Raw genomic sequence first — 19516 nt, forward strand, 5'->3', positions numbered from 1 at the left:
GCCCTTCCTCACAGCAATTCTGCTGGATCCCTTCACAGCCTCCTTGCTCTTCTCTGGACCTGCTCCAGCACCTCAATCTCCTTCCTGAACTCCCTGAGGGGCCCAGAACTGGACACAGGACTCAAGCTGTGGCCTCCCCAGGGCTGAGCACAGGGGCAGAATCCCTTCCCTGGACCTGCTGGCCACGCTGTTCCTGACACAGCCCAGGATGCCATTGGCCTTCTTGGCCACCTGGGCACACTGCTGGCTCATGTTCATTCCAGAAACAATGAAGAGAACTGTATCAAATTGCACACTTCAGGAACAGGAACCCAACAAACACATTTGCTTTCATGTCTGGGGATTTGGGAATGCAGCTGAGGAAATGGCTGGGAACAACTTGGCATCGTTTTTCACAAACAAGTGAATTTGCTGCAAAGCCATATTGCACCAAAAATGGGTTTTACCTGCAGAAAAGAAGGGCTGTTCACAAAATAAGAACAATTAGTCCTTAAGTGCAAAACATTTGGCTTGAAATTTCCTGCCTTTCATGCCTAAGTGATTAAAGAGGAGTCTTAAGAAGTACTGTAAGGACCTGATGTTTCTTGGCCACAGTGATGATGACTGAAGTGTACCCAGGGCATGGAAAAAAAGGTCTATGGTCAAAATTTTGACTCCTTTAACTACTTTTTTTTTTTTAATTTCTCTTATAAACTGAACTGTTTGATCAATGAAAATGTGTTGAGTAAGAATAAAAGCATCAGAAGTTCTTTAAACGTCTCTAAAGTGTCCAAAAATGGAACCAAATTTTAATCTGAATTAACACAGCAGAATGTCCAAGGATACAGCCAGTAAAGAATAAATGATGCCATCTTGTGCACAGATAAATTCAGCCCAGGCACTTTTCTATCATCTCTACTGAAGAAGAACACAGTTTCTTAATATATTACCTTTCAAAAGTCTGTTAGGGATATAAAAAAACTCTGGTACAATAATATGTGAAAGAGATTGAGATAGAACTACATGGTCCTATCACCAACCTGATTATTTGCTTCATTGCAAAGCATCACATCTTTAGTTCAGCCATTGATTTGAGACTTTCAAATCATTTTGTGATCTTCCCTTGCTCTGAGCATCCCAACCCTTTGCAGAGATTCATTTTAGATCATCCTCGGTCATTTGACACACTTTAGTGCTCTGCTACTCAAGTAGAACTTGATGTACACATAAAATAAGAGATGTCATCAGGGCTGTGTAATCCATTTGATTCTCTTGAAACTGCATCTTTGATAGAAATTTGTCTCTGCAATAATAGCAGAGCCTTCCCCTTGTCTTGTGAAAATCTCTCTAATCTTTCAGCAACCTTGAGGAGCTTGAAATACACAGAAGCAAAGGAAAATATATGCTGCTCCTACTACAAAAGCAAAGCACCACAAATATTTTGCTACCAGCAAAGTAAGAATCACTTTTAGGGCGATGTTAAAGGAAATAATAACTTGTTTACAAAGGTTGTTTACTGCAAGGAATAGAAATCTTGCCTTTTCTTTCCTTTTTTGATAACTATTGCTACGTTAAATTAACTGCCATAGACACATTCAGAAAAAATAATATCATACTATTCCTTTTATTTATAAACTTAGATTTTTTTACAGTAATAGAAAGCTGTAGGCACCCTGACAATTATTGAAACTTACAATGTGTGATTGCTCAGGAGCAAAAAATAATTACATTCAAATAACAAGCCAACTCAACAAGCAGCCCTTTCTTTAGTCCTCCTTTTCCCAGCTCCACAGAAACAAACCCTTAACCCTTTCCCAATAAAAGCCCAACCTGATAAATTCCTTCCAAGAAGATCATTAAAATTAATCTATTTTGAACCACAGTTGTCCATAATGGGAATAGAGAAATTCCAAGAGTTATTTTCTCATCCATCAGTAGCCAAGAAAATTATGATAAGTTCTCACTTGCAAAAGTGAATAACTCCTTCCTATCCACCTAAGTGGATAAAAAAACCCCCCAAAACCCAGAGAAGATCATTATGGAAAAGCTAATTTATATCCAGAGGGGCAGACAGAGGGCAAATAAATATGTGGTTAGTCATCCACCATTTCCTCAGTACTTGACATACACTCATTCCCCAAAAACATTGTAGAGCAGTGCTGAAAAGCAAGTAAAATAAATAAATGCTGAGTGTCTGCAATGCATTGAAGGCTTGGCAAAGGAATTGTCATTATGCACACAAAAGTTCATGACCTGCTCACTCTCCAAACCCAGGGTGTTTTTTTAGCATCCTCTGCTCTATGGCTCTGGGTGGGGAATGTAAAGCTGGAGGGAATATGAGGCATACAGCCCCTGGATGGCTTAAGGGCTGTAGTAGTAGCATGTTCTTGCTTAAATAACCAGCCTCTCCAACCTTGGAGCTGAACAGAACATGCTCCAGACATCTGCAGTGTCATTTGTTGGAGAAGCACCATGGCAGCTGCAGAGCAGCCATCCCAGCTGGAAATTCCTATCTTTCCCTGAGGTTGGATGGAACAGCAAGTCTGTGAACAAGCAAAGACACACTTCTTTGTACATGCAGCAGAATTTTCCTTTCCTCTTTACAGGTTTTGAATCAGCAATTATTAAACATTTCTACCCAGCCAGGCAACTTACTGGGATTGCAGGATAACACGACAGTCGTGGAGTAACCCGGGACAGACAAGGCTGAGATGTAAGAGAGTGAATAGTGCAGGGTTAATAATAAATGAATGAATGAAAATAAATGAACTCACACAAAACATGGTCACAGATCCCTGAATGAATGCAAACTCATTTTGAGTGACTGTAGCTATCCAGTCAGGCTTGGATAACCCGAGATACCCAGGGTAGCAGCAGGAAGAGGCTCCTCCATGCTCTGCCTGCAGCCCACGTGCTTCCCAAGCACTGAAGGACTGGATTCTCTCACATCCATGCCAAGCTGGACATGAATCCAGAAAGATCTATTCCTGATCTGACAGCACTCAAGGTGCATTCAGATGTTTTGACTCCTTTGGGATTTAAGGTTCGGGGTTTTTTCTGCCATCCAACTTCGAAGTAGGTTAGATGTGATTACTTTAAAATGAAATGGGCTACATGTTGATGAGATATTATAGAAAGAGAGGATGGGGAAGCACTGCCCATGGTTGCCAAGGGATATTGTGGCTGCTCCATCCCTGGCAGCGTCTCAGCCCAGGTTGGATGGGGCTTGGAGCACCCTGGGCTATTGGGAGGTGTCCCTGACCATGGCAAGGGGTTAGGACTGGATGAGCTTTAAGGTCCCTTTCCACCCAAACCAGTCTGGGATTCTCTGATTGTACTAGAATGCATAGCAAGTTTGTAAAACTTACCTAACCATATTGTCAAAGTTTAGATTGAGTATTATTTAATAATTGGGTATTTAGATTGGGTATTAGGAAAAATTTCTTCACTGAAAGGGTTGTCAGGCACTGGACCAGGCTGCCAGGGAGATGGTTGGAGTCACCATGCTTGAAGAGATTTAAAGGTTGTGTAGATGTGCTGCTGAGAAATACGGTTTCTTGGACTTGGCAGTTCTGAGGTGGACTTGGTTATCATGAAGATCTTTCCCACCCCAAGGAAATCCATGATTCTATGCCTCTAATTTATTATTTCTCCTAATAACTCATTCTCAACAGGAAGCTGATAACAGCTGTGGCTGTTGCATGGTTTTCAGCCCCATTTTCAACACTGACTCTTGTCATTTCAAACCAGCACACAGGTTCTGGCTATGACACTCCCCCCAGGTTTAATGAATTAATAATAGAAAAGCAATCTGTGTGATATGGGGGGTGGAACACAGGTGATATATGTGGCCTATGATAGGGATCAGTCTCAGTGGACAACAGGAGGCACTCAGGGAAGAAAAAGAAAAGGAGAAATAGAGATATACACATGATACTTGCCAGTACTACAGTTTTAGCCTCTGACTTTTGCAGGATTTCCTGAGGATGCTGTGGTTTGAATAAGTCTCAGTGGATTTCTCTTCCAGCTATTACTCCATTTCAACCTGAGAATCCATCTGCAGAAAGTCCTTTGGCAAAGAGAGCAACAGTCTTTTATTTTATTGCAGCTCCTTGATTTATTTTGAAGCTGGCTCCTACTTGAATCCTTTCTTCTGTCCCCTGCTTGTTACACATGGAGATATTCTGCAAATATCAATTTCCTTTTCCATTCCCTGTGCCTAGCACCATTCTCTAGACCTCTCACACCTCAGGAGGTGATGACTTTCACTGAACAGTCCTGGTGAACACTGTTGTTCCTTGTAGAGAAGATGTTCCATCCTTCTGATCACCATTTTTACCCCCCTGAACCTTTCTCAGTTCTGGAAGATCTCTTTTTAGTGCAGAAATTCACAAAGTATTCACCACATGGGAAACCCTGGGTATTCCCTGGCACAATGGTTTCTGCTTTGTTTTCTTTTCCATTCCTATTCCACTTTCTAACAACAGCATTAACAGGGAATGGAAATCCATGTTTAGGCATCAGTTATTTTACCATCCTCCTAAAACTCTCTAAAAGAAGAGAGGCTGGGGGCAAAATAGGGCTGAAAGAGTCACCAGCAAAGTGCTTTAGACTCAGAGCAGCCAGGGAGAATGCAACTGGTTGAGATCTAAGATGCTCTTATATCCTCAGGTTCCCAACAACACAGAACTTCTGCAAGCTCCACACAGGATTGTGAATTCTTGGGCAATTATTTGTATAAAGTTGGTAAGTCTGTTACAGCAATGAAATTGCCACAAGGCTGCAAAATCCTTTGCTTTACCCTTGGGTTTGGTCTGCAGCATCAAAAAGCAGAAAGATTTGTAGTCTGAAATAACAACTAGAGGGACCAAGATTAGTTTTAAAATGAGGCAAGGGGCACTATTTTAACTGAAGATTTTCAAAATTCAAGTGCAGATATACCTTCTGAAATATATATGTATTTTAGCCCTATAACATGCACCAAGGAACTGGTGACCTATTAAAAAGTCTTTAGATGACTGCAAAAAGAAAGGATGCAGGAGATACCATCCAGCAAGAAGAAATTTAGATTAAAAGCCTCCAGTTAGATGCAGTCTTCTTTGCTTGAAGATCCACTACTAGAGCAGTAAAAGCCAGGAGTATTCATGCATTCTTCAGAGATGCTAAATTCTTGTAGCGGGAGGAGCCATTCTTGCTCCTGAAGCTCGACGAGCTGCTGGTCTCTTCCAGGACTCCAGCCACCACACAGCGCTTCCAGGGTAGAAGTGTAGCAGGAAGAGCCTTTCTTGCTCCAGAGGCTCGACGAGCTGCTGGCCTCTCCATGCCTCGCACCAGAGTGAGCTGAGGTGCCTTCTGTGGGTGTGTGTCCCACCTTTATTGGCCCCCTGGTAATAGGGGCCCTGCCCTAACCAGGCACAGGTGGACTCACACCCACTCTTTGGCAACTCGAGGCACCTGGTTTATCTTGTTTCTCTACATTCCCCCCCCCCTTTTTTTTTTTCTTACAGCAAAGCTTTCCCAGTTTGCCCTGGCTTACAAACATTTTAACACTGATTACAGAATACACTTATACAGGATTTTACAGGATTACATTTTTACACATTTTTTTTTCTACTGACACACTACAGGATTTTTACACATACATACAGGATTTTTTACACAAAAATACACTTATAACTTACGGGATTTAATCCTAGCTTCTCAGGCAACCATTCAATGTCAGCCCAGGCACTTTTTCACAAAGTCTCTACCTTTCCGACTTGAGTTGTTCTTCTCCCTCCTGTATCTGCTCTTCTCTTGGCTTCCCTCTGCTCAGGGGCTTCCAAAGAGAGAATCCTTATCTTGGCTTCCCTTTGCTCAGGGGTTTCCAAAGAGATTCCTGGTTCCTCATGGGTTTCTGGTTCCTCCGTGGGATTCCATCCTCCTGGCTTCCCTCTGCTCAGGGGTTTCCAAAGAGAGAATCCTTATCTTGGCTTCCCTCTGCTCAGGGGTTTCCAATCCAAAGAGCTTGCTGGTCATACCTTTCAGGGAGAGTGTTAGCCCAGGCATTTTTTCAAATCAGGGATAATGTTCCTGTTGCCAGCTCCTCACACTGCTGCTTCTTTAGATGTCTGTATGCTGCCCGCATTCTCCACCAAATGTAGCGGGAGGAGCCATTCTTGCTCCTGAAGCTCGACGAGCTGCTGGCCTCTCCATGCCTCGCACCAGAGTAAGCTTCCCCTTTATTGGCCCCCTGGTAATAGGGGGCCTGCCCTAACCAGGCACAGGTGGACTCACACCCACTCTTTGGCAACTCGAGGCACCTGGTTTATCTTGTTTCTCTACAAATTCTCACACTGGAGTCAGCTCCAGTTGGCTGAAAAATATCTGTACCAGGGGTGGTTCAAGGCCTGGCTTTATTTCTTCATCCCACATTGCTGTTCCCTGTTTCCATGACATGCCATGGCAGGAAAAGCTGGGAAACCTGGCCAACAACCTTGTTCTTCCATTCAAACATACTTCACCTGGGGCACACAGGTATAACCTGTGTTGTGCCCATGTGTGCACACAGATTTATCTCACCTGAGGGGTTGGTTTCAGCTCAGTGTCAGTCTAAGAGTGATGCTTCCACAGCAGAAGACCAAAGGTGGGGGCTGCAGGCACTGAGCCACATAAGGTAGAGCCCAGTGGGATGTTGGAAGACATGGTAGAAAGGTTTGGAGGCAGTATTTGTAGAGAGCAGAGGGAGTGAAATTTCCCTCTGCCTCACAGCATAATTAGAAGGAGTGGTACCCAGGATGAACTATTCCCAGAGCTACATCTAGGTTCCAGCTCAAAGGGAATCAATTGGTTCTCTCCAGAAGACAGTCTGGGAACAAAGGAGTACGGATAAAAGAAAAGAAAAAGAGAAGAAGCCAAGTGTGGCTTTTTTTTCTGCAGTAGACTAGAAATAGTCACAGCAAACTAAATAACCACTACAACCAAGCAGCATGCTACACAATGAAGAGAGATCCTGTTAGCTACCAAAAGTCCAACATCTGAAAAAATACGCCCAGATCTGAGATGCACAGAATGACAGGATGGTTTGGGTTGGAAAGGACCTTAAAGCTCACCCAGTTCCAACCCCCTGCATGGTCAGGGACACCTCTCACAGCCCAGGGTGCTCCAAGCCCCATCCAACCTGGGTTGAGACACTGCCAGGGATGGGGCAGCCACAGATTCCTTGGGCAACCTCTTCCAGGGTCTCACCACCCCCAAATTAAAGAATTTCTTCCAAATGTCCAGCCTAAATCTCCTATCTTCAAGTCTGAAACCATTATTTAAATCATCTAAAATGTGGCCGTACAGTAACATGAGCTTGGCTTTAGTCTGCAGGAAGCAAAGCAGTTGATAATCTCTTTATCTGCCACAGGGATAACACCATCATCTTGGATGACTCCAACAGTTTTAATGCTGAAACCCCTCTGGGTGTCTTCTCCTGCCTTCTCAGGCTCATTCTACTGAGTGACCTTGAGTTACTCTCACCCTGCTGTGCAGCTGGGCTGTATCTTATTGTCAAGGTGTGTTTGGAGCCTTGGTCCTATTGAGCTAGCAGGAACTGAGACAAAAGACAGTGCAAAAACCCTGATATAAATAGAGAATCATAGAACCATAGAATTGGCTGTTTTGGAAGGGACCTCAGAGATCATCAAGTCCAACCCTTGATCCACTCCCCCCGTGGTTCCCAGCCCATGGCACTCAGTGCCACATCCAGGCTCTTTGGAAATATCTCCAGACACGGAGAATCCACTACTTCCCTGGGCAGCCCATTCCAATGCCTGATCACCCTCTCCAGAAAGAAATTCTTTCTAATATCCAACCTAAACCTCCCCTGGCACAACTTGAGACCCTGCCCTCTTGTCTTGCTGAGAGTTGCCTGGGAAAAGAGCCCAACCCCCCCTGGCTCCAACCTCCTTTCAGGGAGTTGGAGAGAGTGATGAGGTCTCCCCTGAGCCTCCTCTTCTCCAGCCTCAACACCCCCAGCTCCCTCAGCCCTTCCTCACAGCAATTCTGCTGGATCCCTTCACAGCCTCCTTGCTCTTCTCTGGACCTGCTCCAGCACCTCAAGCTCCTTCCTGAGGGGCTGAGGGGCCCAGAACTGGACACAGGACTCAAGCTGTGGCCTCCCCAGGGCTGAGCACAGGGGCAGAATCCCTTCCCTGGACCTGCTGGCCACGCTGTTCCTGACACAGCCCAGGATGCCATTGGCCTTCTTGGCCACCTGGGCACACTGCTGGCTCCTCTTCAGCTTCCTGGCAATCCAGACTCCCAGCTCCCTTTCTGCCACTCTGTGCCCAGCCTGGAGCTCCCCATGGGGTTGTTGTGGCCAAAGTGCAGGACCCGGCACTTGGAATGTTGAACCTCATCCCGTTGGGATCATCCCAACTCTCCAGTCTGTCCAGGTCCCTCTGCAGAGCCCTCCTGCCTTCCAGCTGATCCACACTCCCCCCATCTTGGTGTCATCTGCGAATTTGCTGATGATGGACTCAATCCCTTCGTCTAAGTCGTCGATAAAGATATTAAACAGAACTGGGCCCAATACTGATCCCTGGGGGTAACCACTAGTGACCGGCCGCCATTTTGATGCAGCCCCGTTCAGCACCACTCTCTGGGCCCGGCCCTTCAGCCAGTTCCTAACCCAGCACAGGGTGCTCCTGTCCAAGCTGTGGGCTGACAGCTTTTTCAGGAGGATGCTGTGGGAGAACCTGCCAGACATCTGCTGGGAACTCCACACAGCAGAGAGGAGGCAATCTAGGAGATTCCTAGAGTGCATAGAAGATCATTTTCTGCTCCAGCTGGTAAATGAGCCTACCAGGGATGGAGCCCCACTTGACTTTCTTTTCACAAACAGAGAGGGGCTGGTGAGAGATGTAGTGGTTGGTGGACATCTGGGACTCAGCGATCATGAAATAATAGAGGACTAAAACATTCAATGCCATCAGGCTTTCCATCCCAGAAGAGTGAGTCCCTAAAAGCTGGATGATCAGTAGCCTGAGTCTGGAGCAAGGCTCCACGTTGTAACTTTGGAGAGAAAGAAAGACATCTTGCCCTTTCTGCAAGTATGCATCCTCAGACTCTGCACCTAATTACAAATCCATTTCAGCATTTCACTCCAGTTACATCCTTTTGACTGCAACGCGTGGTTGCTGCTACATAATTCATAACATGATTCTCAATAATTTTCAGTCAAGGTTCAAGCAGAAATGTGTCACACTAGGATTATATTATTTATGAGCATAATGTTGGATTGAAGCCAAAGACACACCAATACATTTTATCTCAAAGCCTGACATATTGCATGCTGTTTTCCCTGGCTCACAAACAAATAACTACGGCTGTTTCAAAATTACTTACAGTTCAACTCCAACCAGATTTTTTTCTGTGATTATCTCTTATCTTACTTGAAAAACTGGTCACATTATTTATTTCTTGCAAATGGTGAAGGATTTGCTTCTTCCTTCATTTGCTAAGTGCCTCCTGCACAGAGAGCAAAAGCCAGGTGGTATTCCAGAAGAAAAATCTAGAACAAAATGCTGTCTGACCCTTTTAAAGGATGGAGGTTACATTTTAAAGGCAAAAAAGACTTTTATGTGTCTCCCAGAATAGGCAGAGAGCCTGCTACTCACTGCCAAAATTTGCCAGTGAAAGTGATCTTAATAATGTGAGTTTTACCCCAACCACAAGGGTAAATAATGCACCTGGAATACACTGGGATGTAAGGGATTCTCTGAGAAACACTCCAGAAGCACTTTCTGGCTGTCACTGGGTATTTGAAAATCAGAGCTCCAGGGTGTGCTTCAGCCTGCAACCTTGAACTACTAAATTTAGATTTCCAATTCAAATGTACAAATAGGCATCCAGGGGGAAAAAAGGTGTCCAGGATCCCCTGGCAGTCAGTGGGGACCCAGGGCTCAGTAAAATTCATAAATAAAGGCATCTGGTGTCATCTGAGATGCCTTATGCACAAGACTGGCATAGAAAGGGCACAAGTGACAAAAGACAAACCTGTGCCATTGGAAGCTGGAGATCAAGGGCAATTTCACACCCATGTTATGTTTACATTTAGATGTCTTTCTACGTGCACAGAAAACCTCTCATCCCACTTGGGATGTCCAAGAGAAACCAACCTGGCTTTCATCTCCTCGTTGAGCAGAGAAGGGATCTCCTGTGTCACCCCTGTCAGCCCCCTGCAGATGTCTCCAATGTCCTAGGACACCTCAGATGGCATAAAAGATTTGCAACATATTTATGCAAATGAAGAAATTCCCCCTGGTTTCAGCTCTTTGTTTAGATAGCATTTGACAGAACAAGGCACCTACAGAGGGGGATTTATTCCTTTCTGAGACAGTTGTTATGAATTGACCTCCAGATATATTTTCTCTGGCTGGGGAGAAATTCTTGAAGAACACTTTAGATGAGATACTCGAAACCTGGTGACATTAAGTCCAGCCTGATGAGTTGAAAGTACCAATGAAATCCATATAAAGATTCCAGTTGACTCCCTCAAGCTTTGGGAGCAAGTATTTTAGAAGCAGCTAAAGATTTCTGTATCTTCAATTTTAAGTAATATACCATGTATTTTTTTGAGATCATAAGTAACATCAGCAGGTGAGAAAAACAAGAAAATCACTCTAAATTACCCCAAACTGAATAAGCCAATAATAAGCAATCCATATTTTTTAATATAGGCTCCTATTTGCTTGGCCTCACATCTTTAGTTCTAATATTGCCAGCCTGTGACAGCAGTCTTGTAGAGATAAATCCATTAAGATCTGTAAGATACACTGACAATACTTAGTGAACATCACAGTATGTCTAAAACTATCAAAACAACACAATTTTACCCCTCCAAAAAAAACCCTGCTTCTATATTTTTGCTCTGCTGCTGTCAATTAGCATCAGGTTTTTCATGGCTGAATGGAATAAATCATCACCATTCCTTATGGCTTTATGCTAGGTCACCCTGTTCTGTGCTTTATTAAGAGGAATAAAAGGATAAATGCTGCTGGAAAATGTGGATGTGTGTATGGTGGATACCCCAGCACATCCACACAGACAGAGGCAAGCACATACATCTCCCACAAAGCAGCATAAATCTGATTTATGTAATTTACTTCTATTTCAAACTTAAACCAACTCAGAATGATGCCAAGCATATGTTCATCCTACTCACTGATGTATCCCTATTTATCATGGGCAAAAATTACTTCTCTGTGAGGCTTTTGCATTGCTAAAGTAATCTGGGTGCTCCCGCTGGCTTTTTGCATAGAAAATTAAATGTGTGGTAGAGACAATCCCTGCCATTGGAGATCACAGAGCCTTATCCCAAAAGCCTTAAAAATTACCTATGTCTCTTCTGTTCATTTCAGTCCTCAAAACCTGATTGAATGGTTGTTTTAAGGTGAAGGATGGGGACTGAGAAGCTGCAAACTGCATTACTGTAAAGAAACCTGCGGATCTTTGCTAATGTGCGATGCCCACTCCAAGTGGAAATCCACACAAAGATAAATTCTTCACCTCAAGAAAGTTAAATTAACATAAACAAGTCCCTCGTGGAGAAGGACAGATATTGTGTTTGAAGGCCACATGACTTTTGTTTTCAGGAGGAAAAAAAAAAAAAAAAAAAAAAAAGAAAAAGAGATGTGGATTCTTTGAAATGGAAGAATGTTACGAAGGGTTGTGCTGATCAAGGACAGCTTTCACTTCGCATTAGGGATATTTTATTGTCCCTTATTAGTGTTTATAAATGTCAGGAAATGTCCTTGGCAAAGACCAAGCAGAGTGTAGCATTTTGCATTTATCTGCCTCTGTCTCTCCTGGTGCTCTGCACTGCTGCAAAGCTGACGCACGATGCTATCAAACCAGCACCCAATGCAAAATATCTGCCATAAGCTCTAGTACAACAGAAATGGAATATTTAGACATATAAAAAAAATAAATCACAGAATTATGTTTATTACTGTCTTTATCACTTTATTTTACCACAGGCTGAGGGGGGAAATTTTCAGCTCAGGGCTTCTCTGGTTAAGACTCGTGATTTGTAAAGAGGGAATGTTCCCTGGCAACTGCTTGGAGTTGACACAACCCCTGAAGTTTTAACCAGAAAACCAAAGCATTGGATTTCAGGCAAGAAAATAAGGAAAAGGATGTTTAGGCACTGGGAGCAATAAGGAACCAGGAGCAGAGAGCAGAGGGAGGGAACTGGGATGTGCTTCAGTTCTCTGGAAGAGGCAACAAAAAGATCCTCAGTATCTGGAGGAGAAGGAATTTTTCCAAGGGCATGGAGTGATAGGACAAGGGGGAATGGTTTCAGAGTGATAGAGGGGAGAATTAAATGAGATATTAGGATAAAATGTGCATAATGAGCGTGGTGAGACCCTGGAACAGGTTTCCCAAGGAAGCTGTGGCTGCCCCATCCCTGGCAGTGCCTCAGCCCAGGTTGGATGGGGCTTGGAGCACCTTGGGCTGCTGGGAATATTCCCTGCCCATTGGAGAAAGGTTGGATCTAGATGATCTTTAGTGTCCCTTCCAACCCAAACCATTCTGGGATGCTATGGGTCTATGATTCTATAAATTTATCACTCTCTAAGTCTGTGACTCTCAAATAAGGACATATTTCTCTAATAAACATTCTGCAAAGGTAAGAATGGGAACATGGTTTGGTTTAGGGACAGAGCAGCTTCCCTTTGGGCAATCTCTTTGTGCCATGCAACGTTTCCCCTGGTTTATTTTCTCACAGCAGAACTGCAAGAAGCTCAATGTCCAGTTTTACACCACCTTGTGCATTAACACTTCAGTGCTTTCCTAGCCAATTAGTACCTTTCCTTCACTTTTCCAAGATGTTGAAAAAGAATTAGCATGAGAAACATCAATCCCTTCTGGAAGATGTTCCCTCTGGCTCTCAGTTCTTCCACACTGTGATCTTTGTAACATCTGGTGATATTGCTGGAGATGTTTCTTCTACAATTTGGGTCACAGCACACACACCTGTTTCAACATCATGAAGTCTTAAATTCTCTTCAGAGAGAGATATAATATCTTCTGACATATGCTGTGGTTTAAAGTTTTCTTCCTTTGTCTTTAGCAACTTAGAACAATTGTTTGCCCTTTTTTTACTATTATAGATATTTTTTTTTTTAAAAAAGGTATTTCTCTTGGGGCCCAAATTTTCCTGTGATTTCCCTCTCTTGGTGAAAAGAACAGAGATCATCATAAAAGCCTCACTGAACTGGACCAAGAGGCTCCCTAACACATTTTCTTATCTGATGTGACCATCCAGAAAATCAGGAATAAGTAAAAGAAAGAGTGAGCCATTCTTCAACACGTCATCCCACGTTCAAGTGAAATTCTTTTCCTGTAGTTGAAAAATTGCCCTGATCTATCTTTTATTAGGAAGGGTTGAAGGTGATGTTTGAGAAGCTCTCCAACTGCAGAAGAGACAATCAGAGATCCCATGGGATACTGACTCAATGATCCTGAAGGTCCTGTCCAACCATGATGAAAGAATAAGAGAATAAAAAAACAATTAATGCAGAGGGAGCTGGACAGGCCACATGCAAAGGCTGAGAAGCCCCTGGACAATCTTGGTGTAATCCTATTGTAGCTTTTAAATAGGCTTTGGAAGGAAGGGGAATTGGGGGAATGCAAAGGGGACATCTGAACTCCCAAACTCTGTAATTAAATCTTATCAGTTACTTAACATCCTACTTCTGTCTATATAATATTTATCTCAAGAAAGCCATTTTCCCACTACCAGCCAGTATATGTCAAGGAAATAAAAGACAATTTAGCCACGTATTTAAAGTGTTATAATTACAAACCTAAACTATTGCCAGATTGAAGTAAAGGTAAGGTATAAGGTAGCATATAAACCACCATGACTACACAGGTGATCTGGAATAAACTGGGGTCTTTTAAGTACATATTATTCAGAAATGCTGACCAGAAATATTTCTGAGCATGATACAGCACTGCATTTAAATGTGTTTAAAATAGGCAAAGGATTACAAGGGTAGTGATGGAAATCCTGATTTACTGAAATTTGCAAACATTCTGCAGCTTTGAAGGATTTCTTTTTGTTTTTCACACCTCTGCCCAAAAGTTGATTTCAAACCTTAACTTCCAAACTCTCAACATATCTTCAGGTTTTCACTTTTGGTTAAGTTCTTGGTCACAATCAGTCTCTATATTGCCAAATATTTTTACCTGAAAATATCTCTGGCCATAAAAGCTACAAGAAAAATTTCCAGACAGGAACTTATGGAAGGAATCCAAAGCATAACCCCAAGCCAGCTACTGTGAAGAAAATGAAATCTATCCCATCCCAACACAGCAGCCCATCCATAACACAAACACATTACATCTAGAGTTTCATTTGTTAAGACCCTGAACTTTGAATTCATCCCCTCTCTACTTCGAGGGACACAATTAATTTTGATACAGAATTCTACAGTCTTACCAGGAACCTCCTCTGCTCTTAGTGCTTCATTATTAGCTGGGAAATGGATGAAGAGGTCACTGGATGGTTAGCATTAAATATTTCCATTAGAGAGTCAGCCTCACCCTTGAGATCTCCCTTTCCACCATTGTAGGAACAAGGACACATTTCTTTCTTCTCATGAAGAGTAATAGAGGCATCTCAGGCAGCTGAATGGTGCTAAAGAGACAACTGGAGAATCTCAAGATCATTTGATTAGCCTTCTGAAAGCTGTGAGGCTCTGCTAGAAATGGGAAAGTTGCAGGAACCATGACCAGAGTAGATCCACCCTGTGCCTTCATCAAAAGAAGAAGTTGGATCATAAAGTGAATAATGCAGCCTGAGGAAGAGAATCCTGCAGGGGGTTGCAGAAGATGGAACAAAATCTTCTTACAGACTGGAGAGTTGGGCTGATTCCAACAGGATGAGGTTCAACAAGGCCAAGTGCTGGGTCCTGCACTTTGGCCACAACAACCCCATGGGGAGCTCCAGGCTGGGCACAGAGTGGCAGAAAGGGACCTGGGAGTCTGGATTGCCAGGAAGCTGAACAGGAACCAGCAGTGTGCCCAGGTGGCCAAGAAGGCCAATGGCATCCTGGGCTGTGTCAGGAACAGCATGGCCAGCAGGGCCAGGGAAGGGATTCTGCCCCTGTGCTCAGGCCACAGCTTGAGTCCTGTGTCCAGTTCTGGGCCCCTCAGCTCAGGAAGGATATAGAGGTCCTGGAGCAGGTCCAAAGGAGGGCAACCAGGCTGGTGAAGGGACTCGAGCACAGACCCTATGAGGAATGGGCTGAGGGAGCTGGGGCTGTTCAGCCTAAAGAAGAGGAGGCTCAGGGGAGACCTCATCACTCTCTCCAACTCCCTGAAAGGAGGTTGGAGCCAGGGGGGGGTTGGGCTCTTTTCCCAGGCAACTCTCAGCAAGACAAGAGGGCAGGGTCTCAAGTTGTGCCAGGGGAGGTTTAGGTTGGAGATGAGAAAGAATTTCTTTCTGGAGAGGGTGATCAGGCATTGGAATGGGCTGCCCAGGGAAGTAGTGGATTCTCCGTGTCTGGAGATCTTTCCAAAGAGCCTGGATGTGGCACTGAGTGCCATGGGCTGGGAACCACGGGGGGAGTGGATCAAGGGTTGGACTTGATGATCTCTGAGGTCCCTTCCAACCCAGCCCATTCTATGATTCTATGATTCTATGAAATCCGACTGCATCTTGCCAGCAGTGTTTACAACCCAGCTTTGCATTTTATTTTCTTCTATTCTTTTGGTTGGTTGGGTTTTTAAAGAGCTGAACTCCCCAAGCAGCAGGAAAATTCACTGCAAGGAGGATGTATCTATAAAACCATATGGTTATTGTCCATCTTTTAGTTATTTTAGACCATCTTTTAGCTATTACTTTTTAGTAACTACTGCTCTTTGAGAATTGCCCTTGTGCACTCCAAATTAAAAAAAAAAATTAAAATATGTTTCTGGAGGTGTGAGAAGCCTTCTCTGTGGTGGAATCAGAACATCTCCTAGCTCGGAGTAGCTCAGTTTCTTCCCTCTAGCCTGAAGAGTCCTAAATGGCAAAAAACTTGCTGATAAAAAAGAGTATGCCTGGATAGGGTGGGTAATAATTAATAATCTGAGGAAAAGAATGACTATTAGATAATAATCTTTTTAATTTGAATGCTTCTTACTCATGTGGGGCCAACAAACACCCCCTTTGGAGGGAGTGCAAGTCAACTGCAGCTCCATTTTTCTATACCACAAATCAGACTGGGATCCCAATGCCAACAAATGCCAACAATTATCATCAGAGTCATGTTTGTATACTATTATATTTCAGGTCTAATAGTAAACCCAAGAACATGTAGGTTTTTCCATTGATTCACAGCACAGATGGCAGCAGCAGGAGTTTTCACCACCTAGCCCAACATTTGCAATCACAATCTTGTGGAAAAAATCTAGGGCAAATTAAAAAGGATGAAAGTTACCAGGCTTGGTTAAAAAAAAAAAAAAACAACAGAGTTCCTCAGGAATCATTCAAAGTAAACTATTTAATAAGATTTTGCAGTCTACCAATGAAATTCTGTAGGTGGCACATCAGATATCAGAGGAATTCTCTGACCTTGCCTGCTGTAAGAAATTCAAACCATCTCTGCATCCATCTTAAAACTCAAAAGGTAAAATAGAATCATTTTCCATTAGCTCCTCCAATCTCTCATTCCACTACTCCAAGAATTTATGTTCCCATAATCTCCTGACAAGGGGATAATGGCAGAAAGAAAGTCCTGGATTAAAGGATCTCTAAAGAGAACTTTAGAGATAGATGATGGGTGACACCCATAAACCATTTCTCCTCTTCAACCCTGGTAACTACAGAAACATCAGCTCCTCAGAAAAGCAAACTTCTTTATTTTTTTGCAACTGAAAAGATCATTTTTGGAGTAATAAATTAGTGCCCATGGATAATTTAGCCCTTAGCAGTCCACATAGGATGGCAAAGTATTTCAGATGGGAATACAGCTCTGTTTGAAAACATGATAAGATCAGCTGTTAATTCCAGATAGATTTGTAAACTGCAACTAGGTAAGAACTTTTAGGTACTGTTCAGGTTTCTGAAATATCTCTTTTTCTTTTTCTGAATCAGTCCAGATCACCATCACTAAGCTCAATATAAAACACATCAACATAAGCTACTTCCTCCTGTAAAAATACACCAGTAGGGACCAGTAGATGATCTAATGTGATCCACTGGTCATGCAGGGAAGAGAATTCCTCCTGCTTCAGCCTTCATGAAGATCAATAATGTGACATCTGTTGCTGCACAACCTCAGGTAACCATCAGCTGGGGTGAATGAGATGCCTGGCTCAAGAGTCTGGGTCATTCTAGGTTCCCAAGGGCTCCTGAAATATCCATATCACAGGATTATAGGGAAACCTCAATCCCTAGGTTTTGGCAGCCTGGTGAGCCTAAAGCATCTGAAACCTCTTAGTTCAATATCATCCCATCACCATATGCAGCTTTTCTTGGTTCCTTTCATAGTGAGTTTCAGTTCTTCACCTTTTTATTGCTGCTGTTAATAAGTTTTATTCAACTGCTCAAAAGAATGTGGAATATATTTTATATTTTTCATATATTTAGCCTGAGAAACACAGTTTGAAGGTGTAAAACTGCCTGCTCACCATACTCCACATCTCATATCTGAAGGCTGCATTTATTCTTACATCACAGTGGGCATTTATAGAACATTCCTTCCCCAGAATCACTGCTTTTCAGGGTACATCCTCCATTTTTACATAATTCTTGTTGCCTTTCAATTGCCAAAATTTATATACACATTACTAGAATGGGCCTGGGTCAAAAATAGTGATGACTGCTTTATATACTTGACCTGCACTTATTATGATTTAGAACTCCATCAGGCTGGATGATATAGCAGGTGTATCAAGTTGTAATTTAATATTAACTTCAACATCCCTGATTGATAAACCTTGAAAGGATATAATAAAATTCCTGTGGCACTTTTGTACCATCCTGGAGGAGTTAATATTGAATTATATCCTTTCTAAACACTCCGATCTTGTGGTTCAAAACAAGGTTGGGAAATCTTGTGTTCTCTGTAACGAGGGGGTTTTAAAAATAATTGCCATAGAAATTCACTTTTTTCTGACAATTCCCAGATTTGGTTAAAAAAAAAAAGTCCATACCTTGGTTCAAAAAAAAAAATAAAATAAATGATTCTGATCTATTTTAGGATGTGTCTTTCTTCCAGAAGTGATTAATTTACCCAGAGAAAAACAAGTTCTACAAAGGGTTCAAAGAATGCCATTTTCATAGAAAATAGCATACACACAATGAAATTAAACATCTTCTTCTCTACAACCAGCTTTGCTGGCACCCAACAGGAAATCTATGGGAATATTCATTCACAAAATAAAGTGAAAAACAACAGGTTTGGTTTGGGGCATGTGAATGGTAAAAATCTGCAAGCAAATCTGCAAGTGCAGTAGATCCTAATGGTTTGAGTTCCTTGCATCTCTTATGGTCTGAAGAATCAGGTACCATCTTCAGAATTTTGTTTAAAGAGCAATCTGACAGGAATTATCATACCTAACAAGCTGCTGTTTGGGAATTTTTATGAAACAAGGGTTTAAATTTTCTGTTTGTATAACTCAGAAAAATCATTTCAATGAGCTTGTTTTGGGGCATGGACATCTCCCAAGTGATCAGTGGTCTTAGCTGTTTGTAGTGATTAGGAAATGGCAATAGCAGCCCAGATTCTAAAACTCTAAGGACTGGGGCTGAAATGAAGAAATTTGTTATTCAGTAACACTGTACAGCTCAGAGCTTTTATTTTAAAACTGATGTCTTACCAAATAGAGCCATCTGTGTTCCCTCTGGGAAAGGTTCTACCATTCTGTTTCCATTGACATGATGTTTATCTAGAAGGAAGAAGAAGAAAAAAATTAGTCAAAATGTAATAAAATATACACTTTGCATAAAACCAACTGGTTTGTTGGTTTTTTCCTTGCAGTTCTATTGAAACCTTACGTTTGTTTTATGAAAGCTGAACTGTACAGTTCACTAAAAACTGGAAGTTCACACTCGCTGAGACTGTTTGTCAAAAATTCTCCCCACAAGTCCCAGGATATAAATTAGAGATGTATTTTAGTTAAAGATAAATCAGCCAATACTAGCAGGACACACACATATAGAGCAACATACAGCAATGATCTCTGTAAAAGGTAGAGCACTCCTGAATGCAATCTCCTCATGCAAGCAGTAAAAGCAAGGAAATCATAATCCTATACAAGTTGGTGCTCAAGCAAACATTATTTTATGTGATCAAGCATGAACTATGTATAGAGTAAAAGTATATATGAGCTTCTGGTGGAGCAGAAGCTCAACATGAGCCCTCAGTGTGTTCTTGGAGCCCAGAACCCAACCATGTCCTGGGCTGCAGCAAAAGAAGCACAGACAGCGGTCGAGGGAGGGGATTCTCCCCCTCTGCTCTGCTCTGCTGAGACCCCACCTGGAGTTGTGTGTCCAGTTCTGGAGTCCCCAGCA

At 42.6% G+C, this 19516-nt stretch overlaps 1 protein-coding gene across 1 annotated transcript in view; it reads right to left on the minus strand.

Annotated features, from left to right (window-relative positions):
* Positions 1-19516, minus strand: part of MSRA (methionine sulfoxide reductase A) — a 358932-nt gene that overhangs the window by 197487 nt on the left and 141929 nt on the right. The window contains exon 2 of the mRNA XM_030448474.1: positions 18823-18891. Coding sequence (XP_030304334.1) covers positions 18823-18891 — 69 coding nt within the window. The remainder of the gene's footprint in view (positions 1-18822; positions 18892-19516) is intronic.

This window comes from Calypte anna, chromosome 3, assembly GCF_003957555.1.
Source record: "Calypte anna isolate BGI_N300 chromosome 3, bCalAnn1_v1.p, whole genome shotgun sequence".
Lineage (NCBI taxonomy): Eukaryota > Metazoa > Chordata > Aves > Apodiformes > Trochilidae > Calypte > Calypte anna.